Source organism: Lathamus discolor, chromosome 6 (genome assembly GCF_037157495.1).
Source record: "Lathamus discolor isolate bLatDis1 chromosome 6, bLatDis1.hap1, whole genome shotgun sequence".
NCBI lineage: Eukaryota > Metazoa > Chordata > Aves > Psittaciformes > Psittacidae > Lathamus > Lathamus discolor.
Window position 1 is genome coordinate 7544205 of NC_088889.1, and position 17438 is coordinate 7561642.

Here is a 17438-nt window from a genome sequence, read left to right on the forward strand (position 1 = left end):
CTGTGTCTTTCTTGATCATTCTATATCTGCTTATTTATAAAATACTTGCTTTTCTCTTTGCTTCTTCTTAAAAAGGCCTAAAAAATCCCCAGACCAACCAGCCAAGCTTTAATAATTGCTGTGCTTGTGACAAAGGTGTCCCTTGTTTGGATATATTTTTAGTTGAATTTTATTTTACTTGGAATATAGAAATAAGTTAGAAATATCTAAATAGAACTTACCTACTTGTGTGGTGAGCTTGAAGTGTGGCATAGATACCATCGAGCAGGCATTCCAAAGTAAAAGTTTATCTATACAGCAGTGTTACTTTTCCCCATATAACGTGGAGTTCTGGAGTATTTTATTCAAAGCCTTTTTGTTTCTGTGTAGGTGCAACAAACACTGAGCATTCTTCAGCAGCTGGCAACAGCAATGGGCCCCAATATCAAACAGCATGTGAAAAATCTGGGCATTCCTGTCATTACAGTCCTAGGAGACAGTAAGGTAGGAACTCAACAAGTTAGCTTTGCTTTTTGCCACTCACTGAGCTATGCTTGAGAAGAACTATTGCTGTTTGGACTCTCTTTTGAGAGGCGGATGTGGATGGTAGTTACAACTTCTTTGGAATCTTAAAAATGTCTTTGAAATTACCCAAATATGGATGTCTGTCTGAAAATATATTCTGCCTGAGATGTATTCTGCTGCTTGTAAATAAACCCAGTCTGTGGCATAATTCAGCTTTTAAATGAAATGTCGTGATTTTATGTATACTTCTAAATATACTACATTAGATGCTAATCAGGTTTGCAAGTTGCTTGTGGAACTTCTGTTCTTTTAGTGTATCAGCATGATTCCAGTGTACGTTCTTGTCTTTGTCGCTGTGTGGGAGGCCTGTAGGTAGAAACAGGACACTCAAAACTGCCACTGAAGCTGGTATAATGTCAAGATGTGTCAAAATCAAAGCTTAGGACCATGGAAAAGAGCTATTTGAAGCAATTGGGCAAGGAGGCTGCTTCTTGTTTAGACATGCCTGGATGTTACCTTTGCCTTTAGAATTAATCCATATTAAAGTGAAGTGAGTCTCTCTTGCATGATCAGCTTGCCTCAGAAATTCAGCCCACAGGAGAGAGTCATATGAATGGAGTCATATCTGTACTGATAATATTTTGAAGAACTGTGGTTATTAATCATAGAATCAACTTACTTGGAGAAGACCTTTTAAGATCATCAAGTCCAACCAGTATTAAGTATTCCATCTGACTTCTCATAATTTAAAAAAAGGCTGCTGTTCCAAATTTTCCTTGGGGAATAAACCCCCCGAAGATGGAAATTAATAGGAGTTAGAGGGGGCACCTCTGCTCCTGACTTAACTATTTGCTTATGTGTGTCTTAAATAAGAGTGCCCTAATAACGGGCTTCATAACCCACTTGCCTTCGTTTATGAATGTGCTAAGTCTATTTTAAGCACTACATAAATCGCTAACTATGTTTTTTAGGTTGGTTGAGAGTTCGGAGATTCTCAAAATTCCTATAAATGAATGATAGCAGAAATGAAGTGCTTTTTAAGATACCCTTTGTCCCTCTTTATTAAACTTACCCATCATTATTTTTAATAAGTAAGTATAAGTGTTAAATTTGACTTCTGCAGCTGATACCATCATTAAAACTAAATTCTTCTGAACTTTAGACCTCGGGTCCAAATAACACCAGATTTCAAAGCCACTGATGTAGAAGCTTTTTCTTTTTGTGGGAAGGATGTGAAACTATTGCCTCTTTTGTAATCTTCTGACCCCTCTTTAGGATTATTCTTCTTAAACCTTGTTCTTGCTGCAGAATAACGTTCGTGCTGCTGCACTGGCAACTGTGAACGCGTGGGCTGAACAAACTGGCATGAAAGAGTGGTTGGAAGGGGAAGACCTGTCTGAGGAGCTGAAAAAGGAAAATCCTTTTCTAAGACAAGAGGTAGGCTTCTGTTAAATTAAACTTACATGTGTCTAATGAAAATAACCTTACTTGCTATGGACTGTTTATCTATGCAGGCTGAAGTGACACAATGCTGCCATTACATGAGTAAACAGGTGACTGTGTCCTCATACTGACATAAATTTTAGACCTCAAAAGGCTAATCACAAGCTTTCCTCCTGCATGGTAGCTGTCATGCAGTTCCTAGTGCCTCTGAAATGAAACTTTCACCTGTTTTGATGAATATTTCAAGAGCTAGGGTGTTTTCCCTCAAATTAACCACATAGTAATGAAGACCAAAACTGGACGCATTAATGTGTTTGCTGAAAAAGTACAGCTGTAATTCTGATGTACTTTTCAAAAAGAAGAAACAGTCTGTGTAGCCATAAGAGACCAGACTCCAAATTTGAAGATAGCTGTGTATTAACATATTGTACTTCACTTTTAATCCTTTTCTTTTATTGCTGACATGAAAGTTGATGTCGGTTAGGAATATTTGTCTGAACAAAGGTTGGAGTGGGTTTCTTCCTACTTCAAGCTATCTGAAGGACTACTATTCAGGCTCTGGTGGCCTGAGAGCACACTGGGAGTGCTGCTTCCAAAGCTTTTAAACTAAAACTTCCTTTCAGCTTCTTGGTTGGTTGGCTGAGAAGTTGCCTACCCTCCGCTCTGTTCCTTCTGATCTACTCTTGTGTGTGCCTCATCTGTATTCCTGCCTCGAAGATCGAAATGGGGACGTGCGTAAAAAAGCTCAGGATGCCCTGCCTTTCTTCATGATGCACCTTGGCTTTGAGAAGATGGCAAAAGCCACTAGCAAGCTGAAGGTATTTGTCACTAAGATTAAATAACGTGACCTTGAATGCATAGATATTAAGTCACATTCACAGTCTCATGACTTGAGTCATGTAAGCTGGTCTGCATTGATTGTTTTTGGGGGGGGAGGGGCTAAAAATAGTGGCAGAAGGCTGTGAGTTGGAGCTTTCTCTGCTTCAGAAAGACTGCTGCCACAACCCCAGGTTTGTCACTTCAGGAGTTTGACATTTATTCATTCTGCTTTTCCCAAAATGCCTATCTGCAGGTAGTTTTCATACCAGTTACTGATCAACTCTATACCTTTTGAACACATGCTTTAAGGTGTGGTGTGTTGTTTTTTTTTTTTTTTTGCAATTTGGTGTGTCTTATGAACCCTTGAGTACTGAATCACTGTTGGGGCATTCCACTAATGTTGTAGGACTGCTCAGCTAGAACTGGTTGCTGGTTCATCTGTTTCCCATAGGTCTTGCAGAAGAGACTTCATGGATCTTAATGGTTTCTCAGAACAGAAATATCTGAAAACATTGCTATATTAAGATTAAAGGTCCTGGAAGATGCTAAACAGAAAATGGCTTGTTTCACACTACTGTAATGCTTCTTGTCTATGGCATGTTCTATTCTATGTATTAGTAATCGTTCTCACTAACCTTTGCAAATTCATCACTTTGTTTTCCTCCTCCTGTTACTCTCTAGCCAACTTCCAAAGACCAGGTACTAGCCATGCTTGAGAAAGCCAAAGCCAATATGCCAGCCAAGCCAGCTGCTCCTGCTAAGGCATCTTGCAGAGGAGCAGGGGGTGCAGCTCCAGCCAAATTCCAACCTGCATCAGGTAACCTCTCTTACCTTCTGGGACATGACTGAGAACAGGGTGGGTTTGGAAGCTTTTTGATGTGACATGCCAGAGGAAGAAACATACCCAGGAGAATTCAGCATAGTTATAAATTCAGCATAGTTATGGTTACAAATAGCTGTGTAACCTAGTGAGTACTGTCTGCAGTTCTGGTCTTACTTGCAGTTGAGTCAGATTCCTGTGTAGGAGGGTTTTTACTTTCCACACAACCATCTGTCAGCTGCTCTTTGAAAATATCAGCTTAGTATTGAAGCTAAAACCCATGGACTAGAGGGCTTGGGGCTATGGTTTGGTTGTTTCTTTTTCTGTAATAATCTGATTTTAACATAACATTTAAAACATTCACTGTGGGACTGCAGAATGCTGGTGCTGACGCAAAAGAGAGTACCAGGATAGCAGGACTGGGGACAGATGATTTGAAGAAGCAGTCCTGCCTTATCTCTGGTGGGGCTAACTTGCCTGCTCAAACTGGTATAAACACAGCTCTAGGCATTAGATACAAAAACACACACGAGCACAGTGTATGTGTGTGCATTTTAAATCATTTTGGTAATAAATCTGCTAACATCTTAATTATTAGAACTTCACATGCTAACATGGAATTTAAGGAACTTTTCATGTGTCTAAAATCCTAAGACTTTTATGTGACAAACTGTTCATGGATACAATTTGCTTATCTTCTGTGCTCTAAGAATGAAAAACTGTGCTGACCTAAAATGGTCTTGTTGGTTATTTGAAACGGGTCTTGTTTTTCCAGCATTGGCTGAAGATTCAGGGTCCAGTTCTGCAGAATCCAAACCTGATCCCAAAAGAGCAAAAGCAGGAGGAGCTTCCTCCAAAGCTAAGGTATGTTAATTTTTTTTGGTTATAAAATCACTTCTGTGAAGTGAATATCTGTAATTCATTGATGTATTGCACGTAAAAGAGTACAGCCCTTGCTAGGGACTGCTTTTACTGAAATCTTTATGCTTATCTGAGTTCTGGAATAACAAGTGTTGCCATAGAGTCTGTGTTGTCAAAAATACAGTCTTGTGAGCAGCTGAGTCTATATTCTAAATCTGCTTGCCCCCCTTGATTTCATGCTGTTGAGGATTCATTCTTACCATTGCAGTTCCAGTGTTACACTTTGAACAGTAATTTTGAACCTGTGTATCAAGATAAATTCATCTCTTCTTTACAGTATGAAGGGTAAAACATTCCTAATTACCAGTGCAAAAAGGGAAGGAAGATGCTTAAAAGCATCATAATCTTAACTGATTAACTTGAATTTGTGGTTAATTTTTTTCTGGTTTGTGTTAGTGGTATTTTTGCTATTAATTTTTCAAGTTTGTCCTATGCATGTAACTAAAAAAGCCCAATACTGTCCCATTGCCTCCATCGTCTATGGTAATCCTGCAGCAAGAGTATTTGATGTAGGTCCAGATTCATGGCAGCAATGAATGGAACAAACCTTGAAGGATGTTGTAGATTTGCCTTTATTTATATTAAGTTAAAGCTCTGATGCTAGAGTTAATTCCTTTGCTGTGAACCATATGGAAAGGTTTGGAATGGTAAATAGCTGTCTAACAACAAAGCCTTTTCTGTGGCTTTTTTACAGCAGTCAGGTGTTAGTAGCAGTATGTCCAAGGGCAATAGCAGCCTGTCCAAAGCTAATACAAGCTTCAGCAAAGGCAGTACCAGTCTGACAAAGAGCAAATCTATCAAACAGGTACCACACTGGGTGTTAAGGATGTGGGTGGGTGAGTAGTGCACTGGTTGAGAGTGATGTGTCCTATGTCACAGGGTACTACTGCACACACTGTCATGGGTATTGCTTCCACAGCAGCCGAGCACATACTTCTAAAATCCTAGTCAACTTTTCTTCCAGCTTCTCTCTGGCTCTTGTACACATAGGCAGCATGAGTTTGGCTGGTACCTAATACTTGCAACTGTTGGGACTGAGGTATGTGTCTTCTGTTGCCTGTTAATGCCTTGTTTTTTTCAGGGTGTACAGGGGAAGAAAGTGCTAAGCAAGCCTACTTTGAAGGAAGATGATGATAAATCAGGTCCTATTTTCATCATAGTCCCAAATGGGAAGGAACAGAGGATGAAAGATGAGAAAGGTCTGAAGGTGAGAAAAACCTGAATGTATTCAAGTTTTGAAGGAGTAATTTGATCACATTCTGCTTTTTAATTTACAATTAAACATGCTATGGCATGACAGTGCTAGTCTGTCCATCCCTTGTATTGACTATCTAGTTCTTTAGTTGACTTCCACAGGTCAACCTCTGATTTACTGTGGTGTTTCTCTCCTGGTTCACAATTTTTTGTGCATTTACGCAATCTCATAAAAGCCAAAGGTCTCTTTACAGCTCTCAAGAGAATGGTCTTCAGTTGTGAAGAATCATGAAGATTTTACCTGAAAACTGTTCACTAATTTTGGAGTTCTAGGATATATTGTAAATGTTTTAATGTACTTATTTTGAACAACCCCACTTACCAAGCTTGCCTTTTGTAGGGAAATTCTCTTACTTAAAACATGCATGTTATTTGTAACTTGCTAGTAAATAGGCATATTTATAGCTTGAAAACAACTACTTTAATTGTTAAAAACTAAGAAGATAATGGCCTAAAGATAACTGCTGTAAGTAGAGAAAATTTTCCATGTAAGCCAAGGTGAGCAAACACCACTGACTTTTTCCTATTACTTGGTAATAAGAAGAGTTTGGAAATATAATCTAAAGCAGAATTAAAAGGGATACAATTTGTAGGCTCTTTGAAGAAGAGTAAGAATTGCTTGCTTTAAGTTCCAAATGCTGCCTTTTACAGGTGTTAAAGTGGAATTTCACTACTCCCCGTGATGAATATATTGAGCAGCTAAAAACTCAGATGTCCAGTTGTGTGGCTAAATGGCTACAGGATGAAATGTTTCATGCAGACTTTCAGCACCACAACAAAGCGCTGGCTGTTATGACTGAGGTGAGTTTTGGGTCTGTGGTAGATGATGTTGTATAGAATTAATCTCTGCTATGAAAGGTCATGCTTGAATTAAAATTGGATAGGAATACCATGAGGAGCCAGGGGCCATTGTTCTGTGAAGTTGAATCCTTAACATAAATAGAAATAATTTTCAGAAGAATGAAGAAGTTTGTATTACGATTCCTTCTTGGGAGAAAACATCCTTCCTGGAGACTTTTCTTACACTTTCAGAAAGCTGTGTAAGTTAAAAGTGAGCACTTACGGTTCTAGGAATCAACCAGTAAATGTAGACATCAGGCACAGCACTTCCTTCTTCTGTTCTTTTGTAGAACAGTGTGTTTCCTTTTGCACAACTTGCTATTTTGTTTTGATTGTATTTTCTTCAAGCACTTGGAAAATGAAAAAGATGGAGTCATCAGCTGCCTGGATCTGATATTAAAATGGCTTACCCTGAGGTTCTTTGATACCAACACAAGCGTTTTGATGAAAGCACTTGAATACCTGAAGCTGCTTTTCAATTTGCTGAGTCAAGAGGAATATCACCTTACTGAGAATGAAGCATCCTCTTTCATCCCATATCTTATCCTAAAGGTACAGCTTACTGTACAGAAACTAAACCTTATTTTTCATGAGGAATATAGCAGGATATCATCACATGCTGTGGAATGTTAATTTCAAATACATTGTGAAGGGAGTTAAAACCAGTTGGCAGCTGGTCACAAGTGGTGTTCCTGAGGGCTCAATATTAGGGCTAATTCTGTTTATTGATGATCTGGATGAGGGGATCAAATGCACCCTCAGTAAGTCTGCAGATGGCACCAAGCTGTGCAGTAGTGTTGATGTGCTACAGGGTAGGAATGATCCATAGAGGGATCAGGACAGGCTGGATTGATGGGCTGAAGCCAACTGTATGAGGTTTAACAAGGCAAAGTGCCAGGTCCTGCACTTGGGTCACAACAACCCCATGCAACACTACGGGCTTGCGGAAGAGCAGCTGGAAAGCTGCCTGATGGGAAAAGACTTGGGGGTACTGGTCAGGAGCCAGCTTGTGCCCAGGAAGCCAAGGCCAACTGCATCCTGGCCTGTATCAGAAATAGCCTAGCCAGCAGGGCCAGGGAAACAATCATCTCACTGTATTTGGTACACTGTATTTGGTGACACCATACCTCAAATACTGTGTTCAGTTCTGGGCTGCTCACTACAGAAAAGACATTTTGGTGCTGGAGTGGGTCAAAAGAAAGGCAACAATGCTGGTGAAAGGTCTAGAGAACAAGTCTTATGAGGAATGGCTGAAGGAACTGGAGTTGTTTATCCTGGGAAAAATGAGGGTCAGAGGAGACCTTATTGCTGTTCCTACCTGGAAGGAGGTTATAGTGATGCGGGTGTCTATCTGCCAAGTAACAAGTGAGTAGGATGGGAGGAAATGGCCTCAGCTTGTACCAGGGAGTTTTAGGTTGGATGTTAGGAAAGTTTTTCACCAAAAGGGTTGTCAAGCATTGGAACAGGCTGCGTGAATCACTGTCCTTGGAAGTATTTAAACAACTTGTAGATGTGGCACTTGGGGACCTGGTTTAGTAGTGAACTTGGTAGTGTTAGGTTAAAAGTTACACTTGCTCTTAAAGGTCTTTTCCAACCTAAGTGGTTCTGTGATTCTACATTGCATATATGATTTTAAAAGCTGTTTTAAAGGACTTTTGCATTGAGAATAATTCTGCCTTTCCTTATGTTATTTAGGCAAATGTGTAGCATCATGAGACTAACTTTTCCCCTTTTTTGACTTGCCCACTAGGTAGGAGAACCGAAAGATGTCATCCGTAGGGATGTCCGTGCCATCCTGAACAGGATGTGTCTCATCTATCCAGCCAGCAAGATGTTCACTTTCATCATGGAGGGGACAAAATCCAAAAACTCAAAACAGCGTGCAGGTGGGAACTGGGCAATTACAGAGTATATCATCTTGCTTTTGGGTGTCTTTGTATCTTCCAGAGATGAGCAATTCATCATTAACGTAGTCTCCTTTGAGTAGGCTTGTTATCCTAGTGAAACAGTACTGGGTTGAACAGTGACAGTAGTACTGTCCAAGTGGCTGAGGGAGTCAGTTAATCTGATAAAGACTTCAGAAATAAATGTCTTTACATTGTAAATCTTACTTTCATTATAGAAATTATTTGTGGTATGGTGTTTGTAGCTCTAACAACTCCCTAGTCACCTTGAAAATTCTTATCCTGGTTTAACCAGAAAGGTAAATTACATACTGAATGGAGCACTGCAAGCTCGCTGTCACAACTTCACCTACATGTGAAGTTAACTGTAATGTTGCTTATATATGGTAATGGGAAATATTTGAATGGTAGAGAGATTACTGACAGCTTTTAGATACTACCTGTGTAAAGTAGTCTGAACCATTAGTTTACTATCCACTGCATAAATCATCTGAAGTATATCATCAGCATCATGGTTGATGCTTTACAAATGTTCAAGTTGTGCAAGCGACACAAAAACTGGGAGGGCTCTTTTCCCAGCAGCTTTATACTTGAAAATGCACATGTCATTTTCTTCTTTCAGAATGCCTGGAAGAGCTTGGATGTCTGGTTGAATCCTATGGCATGAATGTATGCCAGCCAACTCCAGGGAAAGCCTTAAAAGAAATGGCGACTCATATTGGCGATAGGGACAACACTGTGCGTAATGCTGCACTGAACACCATCGTGACTGTCTACAATGTTCATGGTGACCAAGTGTTCAAGCTCATTGGAAATGTGAGTGTAACTGGACATAATCTTACAGTCTTTGTTATTTTTCAAATCCTTGTACTTTTGGAGGGAATTAGCACTGTTTTGCTCGTGATTGGCTGTAACATCTTGCTGTTGGTGTTGAGAACTTGCTTTATAGTCAGTTGTATGGATAACTTACTTGGTCAAATAAGGCAGTTATTTGGGCTCTGTGAAGTACTTAGCTCTTTTATGCTCATCTCCACCAGTTGCTTTGCAGTTGAAGTTTGGCGAGTTTAGCTTGTTTGCTTTATCTTACTGCACTGTGATGCTTAAGGCCTGTGTCAGTACTGTGTTGCTTTGTGTTTCTGCTGGTTTGTTCTCTGGAAATCATACTTGGCCATATCATTTAAAATAGAGTGAAAGTTTAAGGTGGCAAAACTCACTTTCCAGTCTCCAGCAGTGGAAAGCTATTTGGCTGTGTCTGCAGTTTACCTTGCATAGCATTAAGTATACTGAGTTCTAACCTGAATTAAGAGCTGTTAGGCCATTTTTTCCTGTTCTTTTCTCTGAATTTGAGCTCTTAATGTTTCTAGCAGCACTAAAACTGATTGGAATGTGATAGATACATTAATGCCTGTATGAATTATTTTTGTTGTAGTTTTTGTTTTTTCCCCTTTTTCTTTCCAACTTCCTGAAATGTTGAACTTCATTGACCCATTTTCTCTGGCAGACATCCCCATGAGAATTAATGTTGCATTTTCATTAACATTTTGGCTTCCTATCTTACTTTAACTATTGTTCAGAGAGCAATCTGCCCCCTCCTTAGTAATGTGTAATCTATTTGCTTTTCAATTTTCAAGGTTAAAGAAGGAATTGTAGCACCTGAACCATTCAGCCCCTTCTAACCACAGCTTCCTGAGCTTCAGCATGGTCCATCTAGTCTTAAAATGTATTGCTTTTCAGGACAGTTTCCAAATCACAGGGATGTTAGAGAGTGCTTCCCACAGAATTGTCATGGCTAGCTTTGTTTAAATTCAGTTACTAGTAATCTTTGGTTCTGTAAGTAAGGCAGATAAACAGTTCTTCTCACTGCATGAGTTTAAATGTTTAATTGGCTGTCTTTGTGTTCAGTTTGAATTAGGAATACATAGGTCAGTTATTAGAAGGACTTGGGCTTCTGTGGCTGGGTCCGTAGTATTAAAGCATTGCTTGGGCTCAAATTAGGAGTATAGGAAAGTTGGGGCGGTTTCTTCGTTTTGTTTTTGCAGCAATGCAAGCAACTATTTATAAACACATGATAATACTGTAGTTGGAAGATTACTTGTTTCTTGAAAATGATGTGGGCTAGATGTAGCTGTATTCAGTGTTACAGCTTGTCAGTATGGGTTAATCAGCTCCTTGAGGTAGCATCTGGCAGTCCAGAATGGACTATTAGTTTGCTGCTAGATGGTGGAACTCACAGCTCCTACCCTTGGTATTAGAGAACTTCAGTCTGCAGTTATAAGTGGTATACCTCCTGTAGGTGACCACGATACCTAAAAGCCATGCGACTCAAGTTGAGTGAAAGCATTGTGTGTTGTAGCTTTCTGAGAAAGACATGAGCATGCTGGAAGAGAGAATAAAACGTTCAGCCAAGAGACCATCGGCTGCTCCAGTGAGACAGGCAGAGGAGAAACCTCTACGTGCTCAAAACATCAGCACTAATGCCAGCATGCTGCGGAAGGGACCAGCTGAGGACATGTCCTCCAAACTCAAGTATGTATTGATACATTGTGGTCTGCAGCCTGCATAGTGTATGTGCTACTCTCATGTCTGGCGATGTTCTTTCAGTTCTTGTGTCATCATCTTTGCATGTTGTGGAAATTGGCCGAATAATATAAAAAACAAAATGTCTGAAATTTTTTTTGTCTTGTCTGTCTTGAAATCTTTCTAAATGGTCTTGTGCCTTTTTTCACTGCTTCTCCATGGACAGAATTATGTATCGCACTTATAGGATGTAAGTACTGCCCACAAACTCCTTGGTAGCAAGGCTCTTCTATCATTCCATTTCTATGCTAGTCATCCCTTCCTGACCGTGACAGGTTTACAATGGCCAGTTCTATGTTATTTATAGGTCTCTGACTTAAAAGAAGCCAAAACTATGTGTTTCTGCCAAAGGTGACTATAGATCAAACTGCAGGCAGATGTGGCACTTCTGTTAAGCAACTGTTTGGGAATACTGTGAGAATTTGTTGTGCTACATTAAACTTGGTATTGATTGAACCCCTGGTTTTAAACTGTTAGGACAGACATAAAGCACAGAACTGGGTGAGCATGTGTGAACTGTAGAGCCTGCGGCAACAGTACCAGATATAAAAAGCTCAAACTGTATTCCTTGCCACTGCTCACTCTTAGAATGAAAGTTCCTGTTGAGAACTACGTATTGGAGTATTTCATTGAGAAAAACCTGCTATGCAGCACAAGTCATGGGCTGCTGAGAGTCCCAAGTTCAGATGAGCTTGCAAGGTTGCATATGCATTCTATCCATCATTTAAAAAGAAAAAGCCACTTTTGAGCACTATATTCCATTGATACCTAGCAATCTACGGTAGTATCTCTCAGAATGAACCAGTGCACACCTATCACAGATGCAGGAGGTCTTGTGATGTGTTATAAACTAGAAGGCCAGTAACAAGCAGTTGCTTATCTGGCCTACAAAACCTTGTTTTACTAATGGCTAGGGGAAAAGTAAAGGGGGCTATTTTAGAGGGTTTGAGTGAAATCAGAAGTTCAGAATCTGTGCTATTCTGAGAGATTTAGGGCTAATAGGGATGCTAGTGCCCTTGCCTCTTGGGTGTATATAATAAACGCCTCTCTCCTGGTTTCTGTAGCCAAAATCGCAACATGGGTGGGCATTCGGAGACAGCACATACAGTTCCACGGGAGTTTCAACTGGATCTTGATGAGATTGAAAATGACAATGGTACTGTCAGATGTGAGATGCCAGCACTTGTACAGCACAAACTAGATGACATCTTTGAGCCAGTCTTGATTCCTGAGCCTAAGTAAGTCTTGTTTGAGTTCTGCTTATGTGTTTGTGTAGTAAAAGGATCTTGCATTTGTAAATGCATCATCAGTGTCTTTAACAAGTAGTGCAATAGATATATTAAAAGAAATTATTTCTTCCTTGAGTATCCTCTGTGAAGAATGAAATACTTTTATCTCTAAACCAGTATTGAAATATAGAAGCTCAATGTGCATTAGAGCTATCCCTCCAGAGAGTAATGAATCCTCTTTTCTTCAACTGTTTAGGATCCGGGCTGTATCCCCACACTTTGATGACATGCACAGTAACACAGCTTCTACTATCAACTTTGTCATTTCCCAAGTAGCTAGTGGTGATATAAATACAAGCATCCAGGCTCTGGCACAGGTAAGTGAAGTAAAATAGCAACTGATCACAGTGTACTAAACTAATTGTCTGCGAGGGTGATGAGTTGCACTGTGGTGGAGCAATCGTGTCGGGTGACATGGACTCTGCTCAGAACTCCCTGATGACAAAACTAAGTGCACAGGGGCCATCTGACTCGCTTTAGCAATAGAAATTACACATGGATGATGTAGAATAGGCCGTTAACACACAAGCAGTAAGGAAAAAAAAATAAAAAAGCCAGTTAATTCAGTGAGACTTGACTATTAAATGCTAACTGGTTTATGGATCCTGAGCAAACAAATTGTCTTGCCTCATAGCTTTTATACTTTTCTAGGATAGCTTTAATTTCTTCAAAGTATTCTATCCAGGAGATTTCATAAAGCTGTTAATTCCAGAATTCATTATGCAACATTTTGTTTTCATTTGTGTATGAGAGAGGATTGGAATTCTCTAAAAGATCATTAATTGGTTGTAATGGGATTAGCAATAGAAGTCTGGCTATGGATTTTAGGTGAAAGCTTAGAATAACAGTGCCTTGGCAAATGGAGTAGTCAGAGCAAGACCTTTTCTATAGATAAGTCTTGCTTTAAGTTAGTTATTTTGCACTGTTTGCGTTCTGTTGACTTGAGTGTTTTGTTTTTATATCTTAGATTGATGAGGTTCTCCGACAGGAAGACAAAGCAGAAGCAATGTCTGGCCACATTGACCAATTCCTAATAGCTACGTTCATGCAGCTTCGACTAATCTACAACACACATATGGCAGATGAGAAGCTTGACAAAGATGAGATAGTCAAACTTTACAGCTGTATTATTGGGAGCATGATCTCGGTAAGGCTTTGACCTAAGTGTTCAGGTGAAGAGGGAGTGGGGAATGAGAAATTGGGGAAAGGAAGAAGGTTAGTTTGCTTATACAGAATGCAGCCACTCTTAACCTGTCACACTTTAATATGAAGCTCTGCTCTAATATTCCTTACATCTTGAGTGCTGAGCTGTATACTTTAGGGGACAAAGGGAATGTCAAATGGTTTGACAGTGTAGTTTAAAGGAATCACTATATTAAAGCAGGAAAAGCTCCTAATATTGTCTTCAATTTGTAGCTATTTCAGATTGAGAGTCTGGCTCGAGAAGCCTCCACTGGGGTGCTGAAGGATCTAATGCATGGTCTTATTACATTAATGCTGGATTCTCGGCTTGAAGACCTTGAGGAGGGTGAGCAGGTCATCCGATCAGTCAACCTGCTGGTAGTGAAAGTCCTGGAAAAGTCTGACCAGACTAACATCCTGAGGTATGTAATAGAAATTGGGCGATAACTGCTTCTCTTCACCCATTCTTGTGTGTTCCTTGAATGGCAAAGTGTTTGTTAGCCATTCTGTAGGCAAAGAATGATGTCTAGAATAGTTCAGCCAGTTAATGAAGAATTATCACCAGTGGTAATCAGAATATGACTGCACAATCTGCACAGCTGGAGGCAGGCTAAATAGAATCATAGAATAGTTAGGGTTGGAAATGACCTCAAGATCATCTAGTTCCAACCCCCCTGCCATGGGTAGGGACACTTCACACTAAACCATCCCACCCAAGGCTTCATCCAACCTGGCCTTGAACACCGCCAGGGATGGAGCACTCACAACCTCCCTGGGCAACCGATTCCAGTGCCTCACCACCCTAACAGGGAAGAATTTCCTCCTTATATCCAATCTAAACTTCCCCTGTCTAACTTTTAACCCATTACCCCTTGTCCTGTCACTACAGTCCCTGATGAAGAGTCCCTCCCCAGCATCCCTATAGGCCCCCTTCAGGTACTGGAAGCTGCTATGAGGTCTCCATGCAGCCTTCTCTTCTCCAGGCTGAACAGCCCCAACTTCCTCAGCCTATCTTCATACAGGAGGTGCTCCAGTCCCCTAATCATCCTCATGGCCCTCCTCTGGACTTGTTCCAACAGTTCCATGTCCTTTTTATGTTGAGGACACCAGAACTGCACACAATGCTCCAGGTGAGGGCTCACAAGAGCAGAGTAGAGGGGCAGGATCACCTCTTTCAACTTGCTGGTCACGCTCCTTTTGATGCAGCCCAGGACATGGTTGGCTTTCTGGGCTGCGAGTGCACACTGCTGGCTCATGTTCATTTTCTCATCGACCAGCACCAGTTTAGGATGATTCTGTATGCTTTGTAGTTCAGCAGACTGCCTCTGAACTCTTGTAGTGTTCTAGAAAGATAAAGAGCTGTTTCACACCATGACTAACCCCAGTCTCTGCTGTAGTATTCTGGGGTCAGGTGGGGGGGAATGTCATCTTTTTGTGTGTAGCACTTTTACCTTTGTAACTACTATAAATTTATTCCTTCTAGTGCTCTGCTGGTTTTGCTCCAAGACAGCCTGCTGGCAACAGCCAGCTCTCCTAAGTTTTCAGAGCTTGTCATGAAGGTGAGCCTGTAGTAGAGGTTTTGAAGTTAGTTAGGTTTATCCGAATTAGCTTGGCTGAAGCAACAGATACATATTAAAATAAAGAAATTGGTGACCGTAACTTGAAATATTTCCAAACTCTTATAATTAGATGTTACATATAGTGATGTCATGTATGCCAGGAGGGGAGCTTTACACCTGCTAATAGTTTATAAAAGCTCATGTGTACTAACACAAACTCTGTACAGAGGCATGTGGTCACCTGGTGGGCTTATTTGCTTAAGCATAGCACTGTACCCATGGATTCAAACAGTCCCAGGCTGGAGCTGGCTTGTATTATGTTATCTCTAAGGACAGGCAGAAAAACCATGTAAATGTCTGCATTCAAGGCATGGGTATGATCTTGTTTTATAGTACAACACCCTTTTGTAACTGGCATCTTTTAAAGACAACTTAGGTGTTCTTAGTGAGGTTAAACCTAAAGAACAAACGTGTGCATGTGTGACCGTACATAGCATATATGCATTATCTGATGAAATTTCTTCATACAAAGCATTTAGTCTCCATATACTGGTAGAGAAGTCAATATTACTTTTATACATAAGCTCTGAAGAAGGATCTGGATATGTCCAGCTAGTTACAAAGAGAAAGCACATACCAATACAAATGTAGCTTGAGCAGACAAACACAGTGTGCCTGCATGTAGTAGTGGAGTGAAATGGCTCACAGATAGTTTTGTACAATCTCTTTATATAGTTTAATACTTTTTCCTTGAGTTGTCTTGCTTAATTCACTCTCTTGTTCCAGTGTCTGTGGAGAATGGTGCGTCTGCTTCCGGAAACCATTAATAGTATCAATCTGGATCGGATTCTACTGGATATCCACATCTTCATGAAGGTCTTCCCCAAAGAGAAGCTGAAGCAATGTAAGAGTGAGTTTCCTATAAGGACACTGAAGACTCTGCTTCACACTCTGTGCAAGTTAAAAGGGCCCAAGGTCAGAGCAGACACTAGTCTATCTACTTTTGAACTGGATGCTTATGCAGTCTCTAAAGGTTTTCCTTCTTTCTTAATTTATTCCCTTTTTTTCTCCTTTTAGATCTTGGATCATTTAACAATGATAGACAACAAAAATGAGTCTGAGCTGGAGGCGCACCTGTGTAGAGTAGTGAAACACTCCATGGATCAGAGTGGAAGCAAAGCCGATAAGGATACAGAAAAAGGAGCTTCTCGCATAGTAAGTAATGTAAATGTGTTGGTAGGGACATGGAATGTAAGGCAGTTTGAGGTTTATTTTTGTGACTGTGAAATATGAAGTAGTAATTACCTTTCTGGCATCCAACTAATATTGGAAATGCTATTCTAGTTTCTCTTTCATTTATGGCTGCTTTGGCAACTTGCAGTGTGTCTTCATTACTACCTGAGTGTTCTATGCATATCCCAGGATGAGGTGCTCTCCAGGATATTCAGGTGTGCAGCATAGGCTTTATGTTGCTTGATACTGCATTTGATCTACTAAAAGTTAACCATACCCAAAGCAGGCTTTAAACACTGATTTTTCAGGAGTCCTACAGCTTAATGATGTTCTTGCTCTCATTCTGTGTAAACGGTGGTTAGGTAAAACTTAACTGCTTCCAGGTTTTCTTCATCTTGGAAGTTCTGTATCCAGCTAGCAAGTCTGAGGACATTGTAGGTTTGTCTAATTTCCTCTCGTTTTATTCACTTTGTTTTATGAATGTCCTTTGATTCCTTTTATTTAGGAGGAGAAGGCTTCAAAGGCCAAAGTTAATGATATTTTGGCAGAAATATTTAAGAAGATTGGCTCCAAGGAGAACACTAAGGAGGTAAGTGCTCCTTTCCCGCAAGGCAGAAAGCATGATACATTAGAATGGTGGATGCAGCAGTTGTAGTAATGCACAGGAACTCTTCCCTCCTAGGGTCTAGCAGAGCTGTATGAATACAAAAAGAAATACTCTGATGCAGACATTGAGCCCTTCCTAAAAAACTCCTCGCAGTTCTTCCAGAGCTATGTGGAAAGAGGCCTCCGGCTGATAGAAACAGAACGGGAGGGAAAAGGACGAATTGCTGCTTCTACAGGTAAGTGCTATAACAGAACTGATGGATCTATAAGCAGAGATAGGAGGGCAGTTATATCCCCTGGTAGAAGTTAATATTTGCAGATGTTTATGGGTTTTCAAAGTGAGTTATATATTTTCTTGGCACTTGTGTTGGTTTGAGGCACCATTTGCAGGGGCTGTGCATTTTTTGTTTACAAAAAGATGTTAAACCACAGTCACAGTGAATGTCAGAAACATCCAAAAGCTTGGTAAACAAGTGGCTCTAATTCA

The 17438-nt window shown here is 40.3% G+C and overlaps 1 protein-coding gene and 1 non-coding gene across 4 annotated transcripts in view; both read left to right on the forward strand.

The window, feature by feature from the left end:
• Positions 1 to 17438, forward strand: part of CKAP5 (cytoskeleton associated protein 5) — a 52077-nt gene that overhangs the window by 29291 nt on the left and 5348 nt on the right. Inside the window, exons 23-43 of one of the 3 annotated variants that reach the window (XM_065686684.1) lie at positions 370 to 483; positions 1813 to 1941; positions 2571 to 2765; positions 3448 to 3583; positions 4362 to 4450; positions 5202 to 5312; positions 5589 to 5714; positions 6413 to 6562; positions 6950 to 7153; positions 8352 to 8487; positions 9128 to 9321; positions 10859 to 11031; positions 12147 to 12320; positions 12568 to 12688; positions 13339 to 13518; positions 13788 to 13975; positions 15037 to 15112; positions 15899 to 16087; positions 16190 to 16327; positions 16851 to 16934; positions 17028 to 17187. In XM_065686684.1, the coding sequence (XP_065542756.1) occupies positions 370 to 483; positions 1813 to 1941; positions 2571 to 2765; positions 3448 to 3583; positions 4362 to 4450; positions 5202 to 5312; positions 5589 to 5714; positions 6413 to 6562; positions 6950 to 7153; positions 8352 to 8487; positions 9128 to 9321; positions 10859 to 11031; positions 12147 to 12320; positions 12568 to 12688; positions 13339 to 13518; positions 13788 to 13975; positions 15037 to 15112; positions 15899 to 16087; positions 16190 to 16327; positions 16851 to 16934; positions 17028 to 17187 (3067 nt within the window). The remainder of the gene's footprint in view (positions 1 to 369; positions 484 to 1812; positions 1942 to 2570; positions 2766 to 3447; positions 3584 to 4361; positions 4451 to 5201; positions 5313 to 5588; positions 5715 to 6412; positions 6563 to 6949; positions 7154 to 8351; positions 8488 to 9127; positions 9322 to 10858; positions 11032 to 12146; positions 12321 to 12567; positions 12689 to 13338; positions 13519 to 13787; positions 13976 to 15036; positions 15113 to 15898; positions 16088 to 16189; positions 16328 to 16850; positions 16935 to 17027; positions 17188 to 17438) is intronic. The other 2 variants (XM_065686685.1, XM_065686686.1) reach the window with 2 other exon arrangements.
• LOC136018028 (small nucleolar RNA SNORD67) lies at positions 12738 to 12847 on the forward strand. Its single transcript, XR_010614192.1, has one exon. It is a non-coding gene; the product is annotated as a small nucleolar RNA SNORD67 (small nucleolar RNA).